We start from the raw sequence: 16,875 nt of genomic DNA, 5'->3' as shown, positions 1-16,875 counted from the left end.
TTGTTAAATATTCAAAATATGAACAGTAGTTTAATAAAAAAAAAAATGTTTCTAGAATACATTTGTACTAGTAAACCATCACCGATATTGAGAAAATTAGTGATGTCTCCTTATACAGTACAATGTATTTACGGCTTTACTGCAAAATCTTTGTACAGTAGGGTGTTTTGTAATACATCTGAATTATACATACGCATCAATTGTGATACAGGTAATTAAAATATTTTTTTTAAATCACTGCTCCCAGTGTTAAATACAGTCAAACCTGTCTATAGCGGCCACCCAAGGGAGACGAAAAAAGTGGCTGTTATAGACAGGTGGCCGCTATAGACGGGTTATCCAAGTGCATAGCCTTCATGTACATGCACATTGAACATGCATGTGTGTACATATGCACACGTGTGTTTCATGCATTGAACAATGCATGGTGATTATGAAATTGTTGCACAGTAGCATGTGTACAATTCTGAAGAAAGCAGTGCATTGTTATGACTGAATGAGTGATGACTGAAGCGAGGGTGATCACTGAACGTTGCCCAGGAATAAGTGGCACGGCTACAAAGCGGCAAAACACGCTGAATTATCTGCTCGGCTACGGCTCCGTCGTTTCTTTGGCCGCTTTAGACAATTTAAAGTATACCACGGGAAACAAAAGTTGTGGCCGCTGGCCGCGTTAGACAGGTGGCCGCTATACACAGGGTCTTAAACAGGGCTTTTCTGTCGGGGGGATTCTTCAGTGGCCGTTATAGACAGGTGGCCGCTAAGGCAGGTTCAACTGTAGATGGATTTATTAAAGTTGTTGTTTGTTTGTTTTTTAACTTGGGTAGGAAATTTTGATACTGTACAATGTGCTGTATTTGTCACATTCTTTGGTGTGTGTGCCTGTACGTCAGATTGATGACAGAGGTCATTCGTGGATAAAAACTTGTATGGACCCGTCATGCACCTCTTACAGAAATAAACCACATATGGCTACAGAATAGCATTTATATATTGTACTGTATGTATTTTCCATGTGTTTTGTTTCCTAAATCAAGTACACATACACTTATATACAGCTATATACAGATGGGTGAATTGAGTTCTCGTATCTAGTTTATGTACAGGTATGCAAGTGTGACCATCGTGCAGAGGTGTACAGAGAAAGAGACGGAGAAGTCATATGCATTATTCATATAATCCTATGCAGTCATTATCTGGGTATGATAGCAGCACACGAATAGGATATAGCTGACACTGTATAGGCTGTCTGTGTGATAATTTTCTTTTCTCAAATGAGTGCATGTACACATATAATATGTACTTAGTGTAGTGCACGTAGGAGAGTAGATGGTATCACCGGAGGCTTTTTTATTCTGGTGGCTTTGAATGCCGTACTGGGAGGATTAACCCTATTCTAACTGGGAGGGGGTCAAATTGACCCCCCCCCCCCTCGACGTTTTGCGCCAGGATTTCGCAACGGGCAAAGATTTTGCCGCGTCGTTTCACGACTTTTTTCATTGAAGTCTCCCGCATATTTTGAGACCAAATTTGCGATGTCTGGGTACACCGTTTTGAAGTTACGTAATGTTTGGGATATGCATGTCAACCAAAAAACAGCTCAAATTCATGATATCGTATGCAAATCCAATGCAAATTGTGTTTTTGGTTAAATTGATATAATTTAGATTATTTCAACTTTTAACCATTGAAATTAATCAATTCTGGTGTAGATAAGCCTGAAGAAGTGCCTGCAACATATTTTGGCGAAAAAAAGAAAAGAAAACAAAAGGTCGAAAAAACAATAAAATACATAAAAAATTAACAAAACAATAAAAAACAAAAGAAATTGATTTCAATTTTGCTATTTTATTACACGAAAATTGTTTGATGTGTCATGAGGATTTCTGACACAAAAATTTAGCAATCCTCTCGTCTTTTTAATGGAGTTTTAGGTGAAAATATGATTTCATGCACAAATTTGCATAATTAATTTATTAAAAGTAGAAAGGCAATATTTTTCTATTGTATGACCATGTATTCTTGTAGTTGACATCCAGCTCTATCTTCAGGCAAAATTTCGCGGCGATCGCGCGATCGGTGGCCAAGATCTGAAGGGGGGGTCAAATTGACCCCCGTCAGTAAAAACTTGGTCTCAAATAGCCCAGTTAGAATAGGGTTAAATTTCGGCCAGAAATAGCACTAGCTATTCACAAAGTCCTGAAAATTACGAATTTTGCAAAATTATGTACGTATTTATTCACTCCATTTTTTTGAAAACTGACTTCAAGTTAACCCCTCTGCAAAAAGATATCCTTTAGCATAGTGTATAAAATCACATTATAATTCCGGACATGATTTTCACAATGTTATTCTTAGAAAACAACAGCAACAAAACAGCTAATAAGTTTGCACGTGAAGCTGTAACAATTTTTTTAGTACAATTTACATCATTTTGTTTACATCTGTATTTATATAAAGTACACTATATATATATATATATATATATATATATATATATATACACATGATACATATATATATGCATATATTTATATATACATGTATATATACATGTATATATATATATGCCTACTTCTACTTTGTTAATTTTTAAAGAACTGCACCGTGTTGGTACCTGTTTGCATGAATGGGGTTAATGAGTGAGTTAGAGGGGATTGATGCTGTGCGAAGTTGATGTGAAACAATACCCAAACAAGTACCCTATTGTCCTTATTCAAAGGGATTTTAATCACTAATCAGTCGGCATTTTGGTAAAATTCTATAAGATGTTATTAGGAGCTGTCTTTGCCTTTGTAGCATATCTATTCAGGGCGGCATTACTGGAGCCTAGATCTAGTCAAGTTAGTGGTAAGACGGCTTTTCACGGCGAGGGAAATCATAAAAATATCATCTGTGTGCAATTGTGGCTGAGCTACAACTGGGTACAATTCACGCAATCAACGTAAAAGCCAACGTATTCTTGTCTGATTTCACGGTCAGCTTAATTTTTGTGGCCGCGCTAATACGCAGGTAGATTTTCACTACGGGATACAAAATGAGAAGCTAGCGGCCACCTTTCTATAGCGGCCACCTGCTTATAACAGCCACCTGTCTATAGCGGCCACCCTATGAAATTGCTGTATTATAGACCCATTATATAGCGGTCACCTCCCTAACAACCCAATCCCGATCGATGAACAGACCTCGTCCTTACACCATCAACTCGACCGGTTCTTCCTCAATTTCATTCAATTTGATAAACATTCTGTTTGTGTGAAAGACTCCGCATGTGTCTATAGATGAATGTATGCGTATTAAAGAATGACTGTGTGTTTGTGTTTGAAATACTGAGGAGGTAATAAAGAAAACTTATAGACGCCAGATTTACCTGCACCTCTTTAAATCAACATGTGTTTGTGCCTGAAGTAATCTCTTGAAGGAAATACTCTGTGAAAAGTCTAAACGGAGACTTTAAAGTGGTGACATGTTTGACTAGAGCTGATTAATGAGTTGCATGATTATGAATAACGGATGCTGATGCTTAATCAACATGTTTGTTTGTTTTTTTATTCTTTAATGTACGTGTATTTTGTTAAGTGGTCTGTCCCTCACAACTCTGTTGCACCACAAACAAACAAACTTTAGATGTTCAAACTTCTAATTAATGTAGATGTGAATGCCGATGAGACCTATCGTGCGATTGTTTGTTAAGGTTCAGAGCCGCTGAAAAGTTGGAAGTTATTATAATGTGTCCCTGAACAATCCTGTCATTGTCAGTAGGCCTATTTGTGCCATAACCATCGCTATAAAAAAAAGGACATTGGAAACACCTTTTGGGCGCATAAGGGTACGACATATATATATATATATATATATATATATATATATATATATATATATATATATATATATTTATATATATATATATATATGTAGTTTTTTTATTGACTGTACGTGTGGAAACATTTTGAGTTGAAACGAGTCTGCCAAATTCTTCAAATCCCAAGCAAATGGTCAGCACAATCCATGGGCACAGAAGGACGTCAACACGGACGAATAATTACAGACGAATGCCGACTTTCTCCTAACATTCCACACGTCACACTTTCGGCGATGTCTCATCTTATATTTCATTTTTTTTATTTGTCGGCACGCAAAGGGCAAAAGTACTGCAGACTGCAGCCTACACTATTGAAAATTCTCAGACAATGTGTTCATAATCACCATTCGCGAGTATACATCTACAATGAGAATCGAAACCCAAACGGTGGAAATAATAAACAACAGGTGTTTGAGTGCGTCATCGTAAAATATCATAGGGTGTGTGTGTGTGTGTGTGTGTGTGTGTGTGTTACATTATGCGCGTTTGTGTATCATATGGGTTGCAAAACTTGCAACGTACTTAGGTTGGTTACAGCTCGTTATTCCGAAGGTTCGTTATTCCGAAGGCTCTTTAGTCCGAAGACTCGTTATTCCGAAGGTTCATTGTTCCGAATTTCATTTTCTGATTAACGAATCTTCGGAATAACGAACCTTCGGTATAACGCCACAATAATGTTCGGATTAACGAACCCTGTTTCATTTTCGGATTAACGAACCTCAAGGTATAGGGAATTTGTGTGTTTCGGATTAACGACCCTTCGGAATAACGAACCATCGGAATAGCGAACCTTCGGAATAACGAACAGCACCCCTTAGGGTTTGGAGGTGGATTTTGTTTCGTTTGGTTAACATGGACGCAAGAACAAAAAAAAAAAAAAAAAAACCACAAAACTTAGAAAGAAAGACAATGAAGTGTGTCCATATAGGCCTTCCAGTTTTGAAAAATTACCTCTGCCATCTTCTCACTGAGCAAAGCCAAAATAGCACCAAGGAATGACGTGATATGTAATGATTGTGATGATGGTCGGGTAGGCCTACTTTCTACCCCGGTTGCGTGTTATGATATCCACATCGAAAAGTCTGTGGGAGTGACAACGTAGGTTGAACGAGCTGCAGCTATATAGGTACACCAGACTGGCAAGTAAATACCGAATGCATGGTTGTCTTATGAAAAACGAATTAAGTGCTTATTTTCAGACATATCGATGGCATGAAGAAAATAATAGAAAATAATTATGTGATTGTCTACTCCTTAGAGAGCGAGTCTTTGTACCTCCCACCCACCTCCACCTTAGACATCCATTGTGATACAGAGCAAGATCTTCCCTCCCCATTGTCACCCTTAACGTTTCCCATGGAAGCGGGACTTGTCTTTTTTTCCAACTAATGAAAAGTTCAGTGGGAAACATTGAAGCATTCCAACGCACAGTTAACATCTCCCCTCACGAAGCTTTTAACGTAGAATTTTCATGTACCCCTTTTACCGGCCGGCGAATGAATTACCAAAAACATTTCAACACAATACGTGTTCAAAAGAAACCATATCTTGGCTCATAGGCCTATGTACAATGTACTCACTCGGCGGAGTGGTTTTATCACCTCTCACGTACTTGAACAGTTTTCGCTAAAAACACAATTATGTTTACTTTTTCAAACAGTTATGATTTTCCCTTGAAGCAACTTAATGCAAATTGTAACATTATTGTTGTCCTTCATCTTGAATGAGGACATGTTAATTTATTTCTGGTCTTATGCATGATTGTTACAATTAAGTAAAACTGACTGATGTCCGGAATTCATCCAGCAGTCTCATCAATTGATGATCATTGAAAATGAAATGGGACCTCTAAGTAGCCCGAGTCATTTTACTTATCAAATTTCACATTTTCCCTCAGGGAAGTAGGCAACTACCACCCCCCCCCCCCCCATTCTCCTGATTGGTCGATCGCTTCGCTTTCTCGCCTGGATTCTACTGCTTTCTCAAACCACGTACAGAACAATCTCATCAGTCATACAGTCACACATACTTCACGCGACTGAGTGATTCGGGTCGAGTCAGTGATTGCAGGCCTACAGTTCAGAAGACTTTGCTTACAAGTCTCATACGGTCTCATTCTGAATTTCTGAGTAGTAATGAATATATTAACGTAGCCTTTTGTCAAGGCCCTCTCGCTGTATGGTGAAGAGAGCCTATACCCGAGTGGGGTTGCGCGATCGAGCGCTATATGTTGTCGCTTCGCTCGCCCGTTACAGCGAGAGGACCCTGATAAAAGGCCCACAATGACGTGCTTGTCAACATGCAAAGTGTAGATAACATGCAAGTGTCGATGACATGCAAATTGTAGATGATATAATGTGCATGTTTGTAGTCTCGATTCTAGACACTGCAATACTAAAGGGTTGTCACACACATCTGGTATGTCTTTTTGAGATTTGCTAAATGGCATTTTAAACCTGGATGCTGTGTGATGCCTGTAGCATATACCACGAAAGTTCCTTGTCTCCTGAACCCGTCGCCGATAATCAACACTACCTTTGGATATAAGATGAAGGAGGCGGGGAAACAATACATTTGCACCGAAAAGAATATCCGGTAAACCTACGAGCTTTAGATTTGCGACGCGGACGTTTAGGCGACGATTGCGCTGGCCGTCCTCTCTCCCTGCGTCGTGTTGCAAAGTACTGGCATTAGATTGTGCAAAGACGTAACCTATACAAATAAGTAAAAATGGCGCCACCATATTGATCAGTGCATCAAGTAGCTCTCTGCGTCGTGAATTCGAGCGGACGCAAAAATGGCCCAGCACCGACCGTGAAAACTCAGACAACGAGAGATCGATTTTGATAAGCAAATTTGCGCATGCGCAGAACAGGTTTTTTTCCTCTGAACGTCCGCGTCGATCGCGAAAATCTATCTATTATAGGCCTATAAGATACTTCCCGAGAACATAACTTCATGTATTTATGGGACGCAGCTAGTGGCGTGTACAAAGCAAACCAGTGTCGTGCCTAAAACTAAAAGTCCGTGTCTGGAAATAAAATGACATTGTGGCAGCTAGTCTGTTACCAGTGATGAAGTCCTGCGTAGGGTTAGCTGACAATTAAATTTCGGTCTTCCTCCTTATCTTATAATTATAGACGCGTAGACTCGAAGAACACACTAGACTCCAACATGGCGGACGAGAAGACTTTTCGTGTGATCATCTGGGGCGTACCACGATCAATCTCTACTTGCATCCTCAAGTGCTTAAGTTTCCAACCGAACACTCAGGTAAGAAGTATTGGTCTGGAGATATTCCACAGACAATAGTATTAAGTACATAGTCTGTCGCATCGAATACCCTGCGAACTATCATTAGTGACAGGCAATGCGGTTAACAATATACAATTAAACTTTATGCCAGATTTTCGTGTATAACAAAAATCGATACTGGCAACCAAAGTGCTTGCACTCCACATGATTGTGGGAACCAAGGTATCCAAACTACACAATAATTATCAAGTATTGGAATATGTTTGACACGTTATTTACGAAGACAGTAATTGTAAAGATAGCAGGTTTGACCTATTATCGCGGGAAATATCATTAAAGGGACATTCCAGACGATTTTCATAATTTCACATCATGTAGTACATAAATCGACAACTCCATGTATAGATTTGTGGAATTTATTGTGGTTCTTGAGCAGAGAAACAATAGTTTGAAAAACCTTAAACAAATTACACTGAACAAGGATGATGACATATAGGAGGTTCACATATTTCAGAAATGTAGCAGTGTAATTCCATTACAATACTGCTTGCTTGCGAGTTCACCTGTGTATAATCTATGCATGCCTTCTTCTTTTGTGCTGGTTCCTTTAGCCCCAACTCATGCATTCTTATGGTGACTCTGCCATGTCATCATCCTTGTTCATTGCAATTTGTTCTAAGTTTTGAAAATATTCTTATTCTTCATCCCAATTATCACAAATTCTGAAACTCTGTCTTCAGTATAACTAATTTATAGTTGTTCAAATGCAAAAATCTGAAAATCATCCGGAGGTCTCCTTCAAATATTTGGCCAGGAGTATGATAAGACAGGGAAATCTCTATTGGATATACACCATGAATACAATAATCAAGACTCGTTCGTTTAAACATAAAATTGATGAATTCTGTGCACGTAACCATAGACCTATTAACGAATGTACATGTACTTTCAACGAAACCTAACACTTCGAAGTGCGAGATCCGCCGCCACCTGACTATGCGCATTTCAATGAGTATACATACAGGTGTCTCAAAAATGGTGACTGCATAACCATGCATCGTCACTGACAATAGAATTGTTTCCCTTATTCCGGTCTTATTTGGCTGATGCGCCTTTTTCGGTCTGAAACGTCTATACTCTTAGGAGGTTCTGCACAGTATAGGAAGAAGAAGAAGAAGAATAAACGCTAATGATGAGAAGCAGCAAACCTCAGAACATGACTTATCTCCTTTCATTGGATTGGAAATTACCAATTTGCTCTCTAGCGCTCACACATTATGACCTTGCCTAATAGTAAGACAGACATATATCCTCTTCCCTTACTATCTGTTTTTACTCTGGAAAAATGTGCGGAAAAGGTGGAAAATGAGATGACAAATGACATGATCAATTAGCAAAAAACTTGGCTTTCTCTTCAAAAGTACCTGCATTTCGCTGATGAAAATGTCTGTGCGGTGACATACCAATACATACCACAACTGCACATACATTTTCCTTGATTTAAGGAAGTTGTTATCTTCTGCGCATTTCCAGTTTATAGATTTTTCAAAGCTGCGTTGTGTTTTGCCCCGGTTTGCCGGCGGCGGAGATCATGAGATCAAAGCAGGGAAGAATGTTTAAAATGTTTTTGTGACACTTTTGACGTAGACAAAGACATGCATTTTTAGGAAATGATGAGTGCCCATGTGTAGTAGGTCCATGACGTAACGAACGATATAGGCCCTATGGTATACCAGCATATCATGCAATACCGAAGGTTGCTCCTGTCAGCCAGAATCTTTGCTCAAAGTGCTTCCAAGTTTTTCCCGACGTAGCACCAAGTTAGCCGTGCAAATTATAGGTGATTTCCAGGTATTGACATGCATGTGTATTAAAAGGCGTATCTCGGTGATCACTGGAGACTTCGTCGCGACTGCAGCCGCCACTCGTGCGACTCGACAGACCAAAAATGGCTTGCGCTCTCACCAAGAAGGCGACTATAACTCCACGGCGATTTCAGAGACGTCTTCAAATAAGATGATAATTTATTCGTCCGGGAGTCGCGGAGACGTCGCCGCCACATCTGCGGGACGTCTTCTGAGTCGCGGACACTTCTCCGCGACGTCTCCCGTAGGTCCCAGTTAATGGGTCTCCGCATAAGTCGCGGAGACGTCTCGGAGACCTACATACGTGTATAGCGAATAAAATAATCTCCACAACTTGGCCGCTACTAGAAGGAGACGTCGTCGCTACCAACTGGAGACTGGAAAGCTTCCCCGAATCGATTCCCCGATTCCCCGGGTAGCGTCCAGGTAATCTTTTTCCCCCAGCCCTGCCTGTTAAACCGGTCCTCGCAAAATGTTGCTTGGACGTTGTCGCGGTGATTCTTGCCTAATTCTACCCTAGCCGTAGCTAGAGTATTTACACCGACATTACCCCGACAACCCTTCTATTAGAACGCAACCGTGGTAACATTCCTTTGATATACTCGACACGCATGCGCAACGTTGCAGACAGCTGCCAGTGTTCTATGGATGGACAAAAAATGTGTTGATCCCCATTTTCAGTGTTTATTCAAAGGCAGTTGGGCCTGAAAAGGGACCTCAGCCAAATAAGATCGAAATGAGGGAAACAGTTCTTTTGTCAGTGACGATACACGATCATACAATCGTAATTGTCCAAATATCTCAACGTACTCCTTAAGAAGCACATAATTAGATGGCGGCGGTGATGATAGTTCACTTATCTAGTAGGTTCATGTTTTAACCAAGGAGTGACATTGGTTGTGTGTATAGTAAACAAGTGAAGAGGCTTCCTATTCATATGTAATTTCACACACACAAGTATAGCTACCATGACTACCGTGATTTTCTCAGCTTGGTTAGAACAAGGGATTGATTTTCTGATCGATGATGCTTCTTTCCGGATTTGAGTTGCTTATAATATTATGTTCGAATCTAGGATAATCGTTTCGTCAAAACATTGCTTTCACGGCTCTGATGGTGTGTATTCTATCGAAAATGAAAGTTAAATTTCGCAAGACATGGGGCGTATGTAGTTTCCTCGCTAAGATAACTATGGTCAGTTGGCCGGTTCTTTAATGATTAGAATTTTATGCATGTATTATTCACAAAAGTTGCCCGTAAAAACCATAAAGCTTGTCGGAAGTTTGCCCTACCTAGCAATATTTCCTCTGTGTTTGTTTCAGTGAGACAATCTTTCTTAATGAGCATTGAATATTGCTTTAACAAAGTATCTTTTTGCAATTGACAAATTTCCGTGGTCTTTGAAGAGCCTCCCCATTCTGAGTTTTGCTTATTCTCTTGATTTTTAATTTTTATTTCTTCCTCCCGTTCTTATATTTTGATTATTTCTGCCAGGCATGGTGCGAGCCGTACTGTCACGCCTTCTTCGTCGACTTCCTGTACACCAGGATGGGCTTTAAGATGCCGAGGCTGATGAAAGACTTTAACCTCACAGCCTTCGAAGCCGACATGGCGGCCAAAGTTAAGGGAACGCCCTTGGAAAATAAATTTCATCCAAGAGAAATGGACGCATCGCTCATACTGTGAGTGAAAAGGGAAAAGACCAGAAAAACAAAAACAGGAAGCATAATTGTTTTTTGTTTCACAACTTTCTGGAAAATTCATAATATTGTCCCCGAAAGACCACTGAGAACTTTCTATGCCGCCTGCACCACAACCCATGTTTAGTAGTTTAGTTTACGTCTTGAAGCATTGCTTTAATTTCAATTTCAACGTAAATGAATGATTAAAATATGCCCTGAAATAATTAAGATAGTATACCTCATTCACTCCTGACTCACTTATGATCTGTCAAAATGTTGATCAAACAGGCTCCAAAATGATGTCTGTGGCCATCTTCACTCATTGACCGTAAAATGTTAGTGACTAGTGTACATGGCATGCATGTACAAAATCGCACTACTTCAGCCCCCTAAACGTAAGTTCCCGACCAACCTCCCCTCCTCACATCCCCAAGTCCCCCCAGCCCCCGCCCGTGATCGGTCGCTCCGCTCGCTCACAGGAGCATTTTCAAGTAGCTTTTCCCTGTTGATTCATTAATTCGTCAACACGCATGTGCGTCGCGGTTGCTTGGGCGTTTTGGGTGCATTTGGTGATCCGCTTCATCCATTTCATTTACCAGATATCATTGTCGTGATGAGGAGCTCTCATACACCATATTATTATCCTTAATGAGTTACTGATCTGATACGCTACCTGTTATCCAACCTCTACATTTTCGTACAGATTTGCTGATCTGAAAAGATTTGTATGTGATCAAGACTGATAACACACACATGGACACCAAGTACTTTACATTTCTTTGTATTTCAAGGCCATGCCATTTCAAAGGAACGCGAATCTAACCGAATGGCAAACCGCAAATGCCCAATATTGTTGTGAGTTACTATTCATAGTTTCGGCTTCATTAAATTCTGTCAGTGTCATATCTGGGATAGCCGGGTTACCTTAGACATTCAGGTACATGCGGTAGTATTTTGTCCCGATAAAATTACGCTAATTTAGACTGTCAAGGTCATTGTTTCGTCTGAATTATTGTCAACAACGAAAATGACTCTATAACAATTTATTGATTAAAAAAAATGCTATTGTTTTTATTTGTTTAATGACCATGGTCATTCTTGTGCATTATTTTCTGGCCAATCAGACGCGACAGTGCAAGAATGCAGCTAGACTCGTTACCAGCAGACAAGTCATACGTCATCAAGGACATGGCGTATGCGGTCACAGACTTCTACGACATGCTGCCCAGCAAGGAGGCTAACTTCAAGCACGTTTTCCTTATCCGACGCCCAGATCGTATGTTTCCCTCCTGGCGTCGGCTGCTCTTCAAGCAAATGACGGAGGGAATGTCGGCAGGCAAACCGCTGGAGGAGGAAACCTTTGATATGACAACGGACGTTCCATTCATGATGCCTGGATATACGTACAAGTGTCAGTACGATTTGTGGAAGCACGTCCGAGAGAGCATCGATCCGAACCCGACTGTGATCGATTCTGACGATTTGGCCACGAATCCGGCGCTGTATCTGCCGAAGTTGTGCGAGGCTGTCGGTATGCCGTACACCGATGCTCTTCTGGAGTGGGACGGGAGCGCGGATATTGTCAAGACGTGGCGGTGCTTGATTCCTTTACAGGAGAAAATGCACGAGATGACCTTAAAAAGCACCGGGTTCCAGACCCCGAAGCCGGCGCCACCCCGGAGCGAGATGAAACCGGATACCATTAAATGCATCGACGCCACTCAACAATATTATGACGAGATGGCAGCCTTTAAGCTTTAAGCTCGTTTGGTTCTTCTATTCCCAACCTATCCTTGCTTTAATTGCTAGTTTGTATTCCTCGGTAACTATACCCTTTAAAGACAGTGTCAGGACGGGTATGACAATCTTTGGCGATGTTACGGTTAATAATGAGTCACAAGTTAGTGTTTGAAAACTACTAAGGAGAGGAAATAGAGGCTTTAGAACCCTATGATAGGACTAAGCTGTGTACTTATCTCATTCATTTGATGGTAAAAAAACCCAACTCTGTATGAAAAGGCAATGATGAACAAGTATATCGGTGGTTGTATTAGCCAGCATCGGCATATATCGGCACGTCATTCGTGTGAACCACTAATAGAGCAAGTTATTAACATTTTAATCAAATTTGACATTTTCTAACCAGGTGGGGGAGGGGAGAATTCTTGCAGTGGGGAAGGGGGGGGGGTAACGTCCCCGTTTATCGTCTTTTCATTACAGATGAGCGGACAATTCCGAGTTACAGGCAGAGACATGGCGGCTTTAATCTCGTACCTTGGAAACATCCCTTTGAAGGTGTATCAACGTTCATTTTTTTATCATAGAACAATATTAAATTGTGTTTGCTCAACTTGTCTCAGAGAATCTTAGTGCCTTATTAATGGCGTCCGATTAAACTGTGGGTCTGTCTCTGCGTATAAGCGTAGGGCTTACTGTATGTCAAACTGCACAAATTATACTGATTTAGGAGCCTATATTATACGTTATACTATTCATAACATTATCTGAAACACAAGTTAGCACTTATTCAAATTAGGAAATTCTTCCGTCGAGATGTTTTCATTGCAACTGATTGACAGATCGCCCAACATCGACGTACGCCCATGATTTTTATCATGGCTACTACTGAAACACTGATCAATTTAGTGCTTACTTACGTCGATGTTGGGCAATTTGTCAATCAGTTGCAACAAGTGAGCACTTGTATTCGGAGGAAGCACTGTCAGAGAATAAGGAGACCGATAGCTATTATATTCAATAACATGCAAAGTAGGAATGTCTGATATATTGTGTGGTAAATAATCATGCTTTATTCGTTTTTTTAAGAAAAGCATCAAACAGATCGCAGTGTTGACGACACCAGCCAATCGTCCTGGTCCGCTGATTGTACTCGCAAGGACAGAGGCTTCAAGAATACAGCTAGGCCTACATGAAGTTTGCATCCTTTTCAAGCCTCAGAAACCATACCTCTGTAATTTGATGTTGTTCATTTTTTTTTATTTGATTTTGGTACAAAACTTCAGTGAAACACAATATTATTTCCATGACATGCGCTTACCAAGAGAAATAAACGCAATCATAGATGATAGCATGTCAGCGTAAGAACTGCATGTGACCAATATTATTGCACGATGTTATTACCGCTTATTCTGTTATTACCATATTGTAATCACTATCTGCCTTGTTAAAATGAATGTGTTTTACAGAATGGTAACTGCAGCCTCTATGTCACGTGTGCGTGTTGTTGTACAGGGAAGTGGTGTGATATTTGTCGAATGTAATCTGTTGGACACCCCATCACGAAATTTGGAAGTGATACGATGAAGTCTACAGCATAATGTCAATTCAAGACTGAGAATTCAGTGGGCCCTGTTACTATAAGAATTGATAGGTTTCAAAGATAATTGAAAAGTGAAATAGAATGTAGGCTTTTTGACCATTTATAGCTTGCATCATGTACCTCGCATGACTGCTTTTGGTTGAAAAAAATCTAGCAAATGGTACCATAAGCAGCTTAGTTTAAACTTATTTACGTTGAGCCACGCGATACTCTCAAACACACAAAAAAATACATAACATTTCGTGCTAAGTACTTTGTAGCATATCGCGGCTCCACTTTCATATTTCGCCCTTGTGACTCTGCGCTGTCATCTTCTTGTCACATTTTTAAAGCAATGGTATCAATTGGAAATGCTATACATGACTGGTATAAGTTTTGTATAAACGTACATGAATGTGCAAATCATGCGTACAGTTTCACATATTGTGATGATTTGATTCACTTCAAGTTCTCGATGTAGGCCTACAAGTATTGTTCACTTCGATTGCGTTTAAGCTGTACCAGACATTCATTATTGTAATACTCCTTGCTTGATGCAAATCACGTATATAGCCTTATGAGTTTTACTTTCTGTAGCACGTAGGCCTATTGTTCTTTATCCTCTACATGGAGTATGAATGATTAAAGTGTATCTTTGGTCAAAAGATATATTTTGATATGTGAAAGAGATGTATTGTAGTAATCTGTTGCACCAACAATCCGAAAAAATTGTTACATATGAATGAAGAAAAAGTATATTTTGATATAGAAAATAAGAACTAAATCAGTGAGTCTGAAAGGAAAGACTATCAACTTTCTTTTGTTCTCAGGAACCAGCAAGGGACCAGCAAGAGATTAGGCAGCCATATATTCCACTACAGTCCCGTATGTAATTAAGATTGTTTTCCTAATCGGGGAGTGGGGTTCAAAGAAGTAGATCCTTATAATAGACAAATATGCCCCTTTAATACATGTCGTTTGTTTTGACGTAATATCAGCTATGAAGAAAAGCCTCTGACCATCTTCGTGTCTACTGAATTGATATAACCTATTATCTATACCACGTTCAGCATTATCCTTGGATTTGTGCTACTGAAGATGTCATTTACCCCCTTTCAAGTTGATCACTTCCTGGTAATGAATGTTATGGAGTGCGAGAGACGCTACTCGAGTTCATGGCCGTATACGCAGTAATGTGTTCATGTGGTGCAAGAACAATATGTTCAATATTCGAGGAAACGCACAAGGGAGGATGTCTGGGATGGGGTATACTTCGGTTATAATGTACATGTATTCATGTTGCAAGAAAAGGCGTCAAACAAAATAGAGTTATTGTTTTATGATCTTTTTTTTTTTGATTTACCGATCAATGTATTTGAAAATGTAATATGCAAGCGCAGCGACCGAGCGGTGCAAGGGTTTGGGAGGGGGATACCCTCATGTAGCGACCATGACGAGGGAGCTTTTGCGTTTTTTAAAGTTGAAATTCAGCTCTCTTTGAGTTAAGGAACTTCCGGAATAGAGAACCTCTTTTCATTTTCGGTTTAGCGAACCTCCGTATAGTAAAGAACCCTACTTCATTTCCGTTTTTAACGGACCTTCGGGATATCATTCGAACCTTATGTCATTTCCTAAATTATGAATCTTTGGAATCGTGAACCTTCGGAATCGTGAACCTTCGGAATAATTTTAACCCGTATGGGGTACCGATCTCACCTGAAGACTTTCTACTTCTGCCAAGTCTTGTGGCTTTTAACAATAATCTGATTCCCTATGGCTTCTAACACTCTGTGCTCCGTTTGATGGCATACCCGAAAGCACTCATAAATCTGAGCCCCGAGACCCCTCCTCCCTCAAGACGACAATTAGTCGGCTTGTAAGATAACTTGGCTGTCTTAACCATGGTGTGTGCGTGAGGAACTCAACAGCCTTAAGCGAGAGAGCGAACAATGTGAACGTTCCTTTCAATCCGGAATGTCTGTTATATAAGAATATCATATAAACTATCATGACTATTCACATACAATGTATCTGATGTATACGGTACATGTATTAGTGTTTGATGCAGTGTCTGTTTCCATCGTCCTGCTATTGTGTAGAGGCATCTTTGTTCTGTCACGTCGAAATCATTGTACGTGACGTCACAAGAAATGGCGCCAACATTCATCGGCGACCGATGGAGAGCGTGATCGACAATTTGACATTGACATGATTGCTACGTGCCGTGTGCAAGGATAGGAAAGGTCAGTGTGAGCACAAATACTCCAAGTTTGTGGAACGTGCCCGGAATATCCAGATGTGTGAAGGACTATCAAATAAGTCAGTGGTGTCCTAATAGACCACATCTTTTCACGCATCCTTTGCTCTAACATGAATAATTCCACAAACAGACACGAGGTTTGCTCGTCCCCTTTATATTACGAAGGAGATTTCCCACCTGAGCGTCAATCCATTGCAAAATCAATCAACTAATTGAACGCAGAGATGCACCATTAAAAGGGCCTACGAGGGAATCGTTATATCCACACAGACACCAAAATATTCGCCAAAGGATCATTTTCCTTTATATGCATTGTCAAAACGTGCATGTATGTTGCTACGAAATTGCTTATTTTGTCCTTATAAAGGCTATAATGTTTTACAAAAGAAAAACATGTGCATGAATAGCCACTAGAGTTACCATTGGAAAAAAAGGAAAAACGAATCACTTCGAAAATTGTTCGTTAATGTGTCAATAGGACAAAACTATACCGGTGATGATGAGAAAGATGATATTATTTAAATCAGGACTGCACAACTATTCCGATTTAAGCTGAACAAAGGCAAGTATATTCATGGAGCAATAGAATATTACTGTATAATCTCGGGCAAAACAAACATGCGTCACAAATC

At 40.0% G+C, this 16,875-nt stretch overlaps 1 protein-coding gene across 1 annotated transcript; it reads left to right on the top strand.

Annotated features, from left to right (window-relative positions):
* The first annotated feature begins 7,036 nt into the window (after positions 1-7,036).
* On the top strand, positions 7,037-12,425 carry LOC139709437 (uncharacterized). The gene is made up of 3 exons (XM_071621403.1): positions 7,037-7,135; positions 10,477-10,664; positions 11,789-12,425. The coding sequence occupies exons 1-3, from the start codon at positions 7,037-7,039 to the stop codon at positions 12,423-12,425; spliced, it is 924 nt and encodes a 307-aa protein (XP_071477504.1).
* The last annotated feature ends 4,450 nt before the right edge of the window (positions 12,426-16,875 follow it).

Source organism: Diadema antillarum, unplaced genomic scaffold, assembly GCF_040938485.1.
Source record: "Diadema antillarum isolate AM-2024a unplaced genomic scaffold, OU_Dant_1.0 seq00001435_RagTag, whole genome shotgun sequence".
NCBI classification, from domain to species: domain Eukaryota; kingdom Metazoa; phylum Echinodermata; class Echinoidea; order Diadematoida; family Diadematidae; genus Diadema; species Diadema antillarum.
This window is presented reverse-complemented; position numbering and strand designations above follow the sequence as displayed.

Excerpts from the sequence above, each read along its gene's own strand:
- LOC139709437 (XM_071621403.1), top strand. The coding sequence starts at position 7,037 with ATGGCGGACGAGAAGACTTTTCGTGTGATCATCTGGGGCGTACCACGA. Across the intron at positions 7,136-10,476 it reads GTTTCCAACCGAACACTCAG|GCATGGTGCGAGCCGTACTG; the intron begins GTAAGAAGTATT and ends TATTTCTGCCAG. Across the intron at positions 10,665-11,788 it reads ATGGACGCATCGCTCATACT|ACGCGACAGTGCAAGAATGC; the intron begins GTGAGTGAAAAG and ends CTGGCCAATCAG.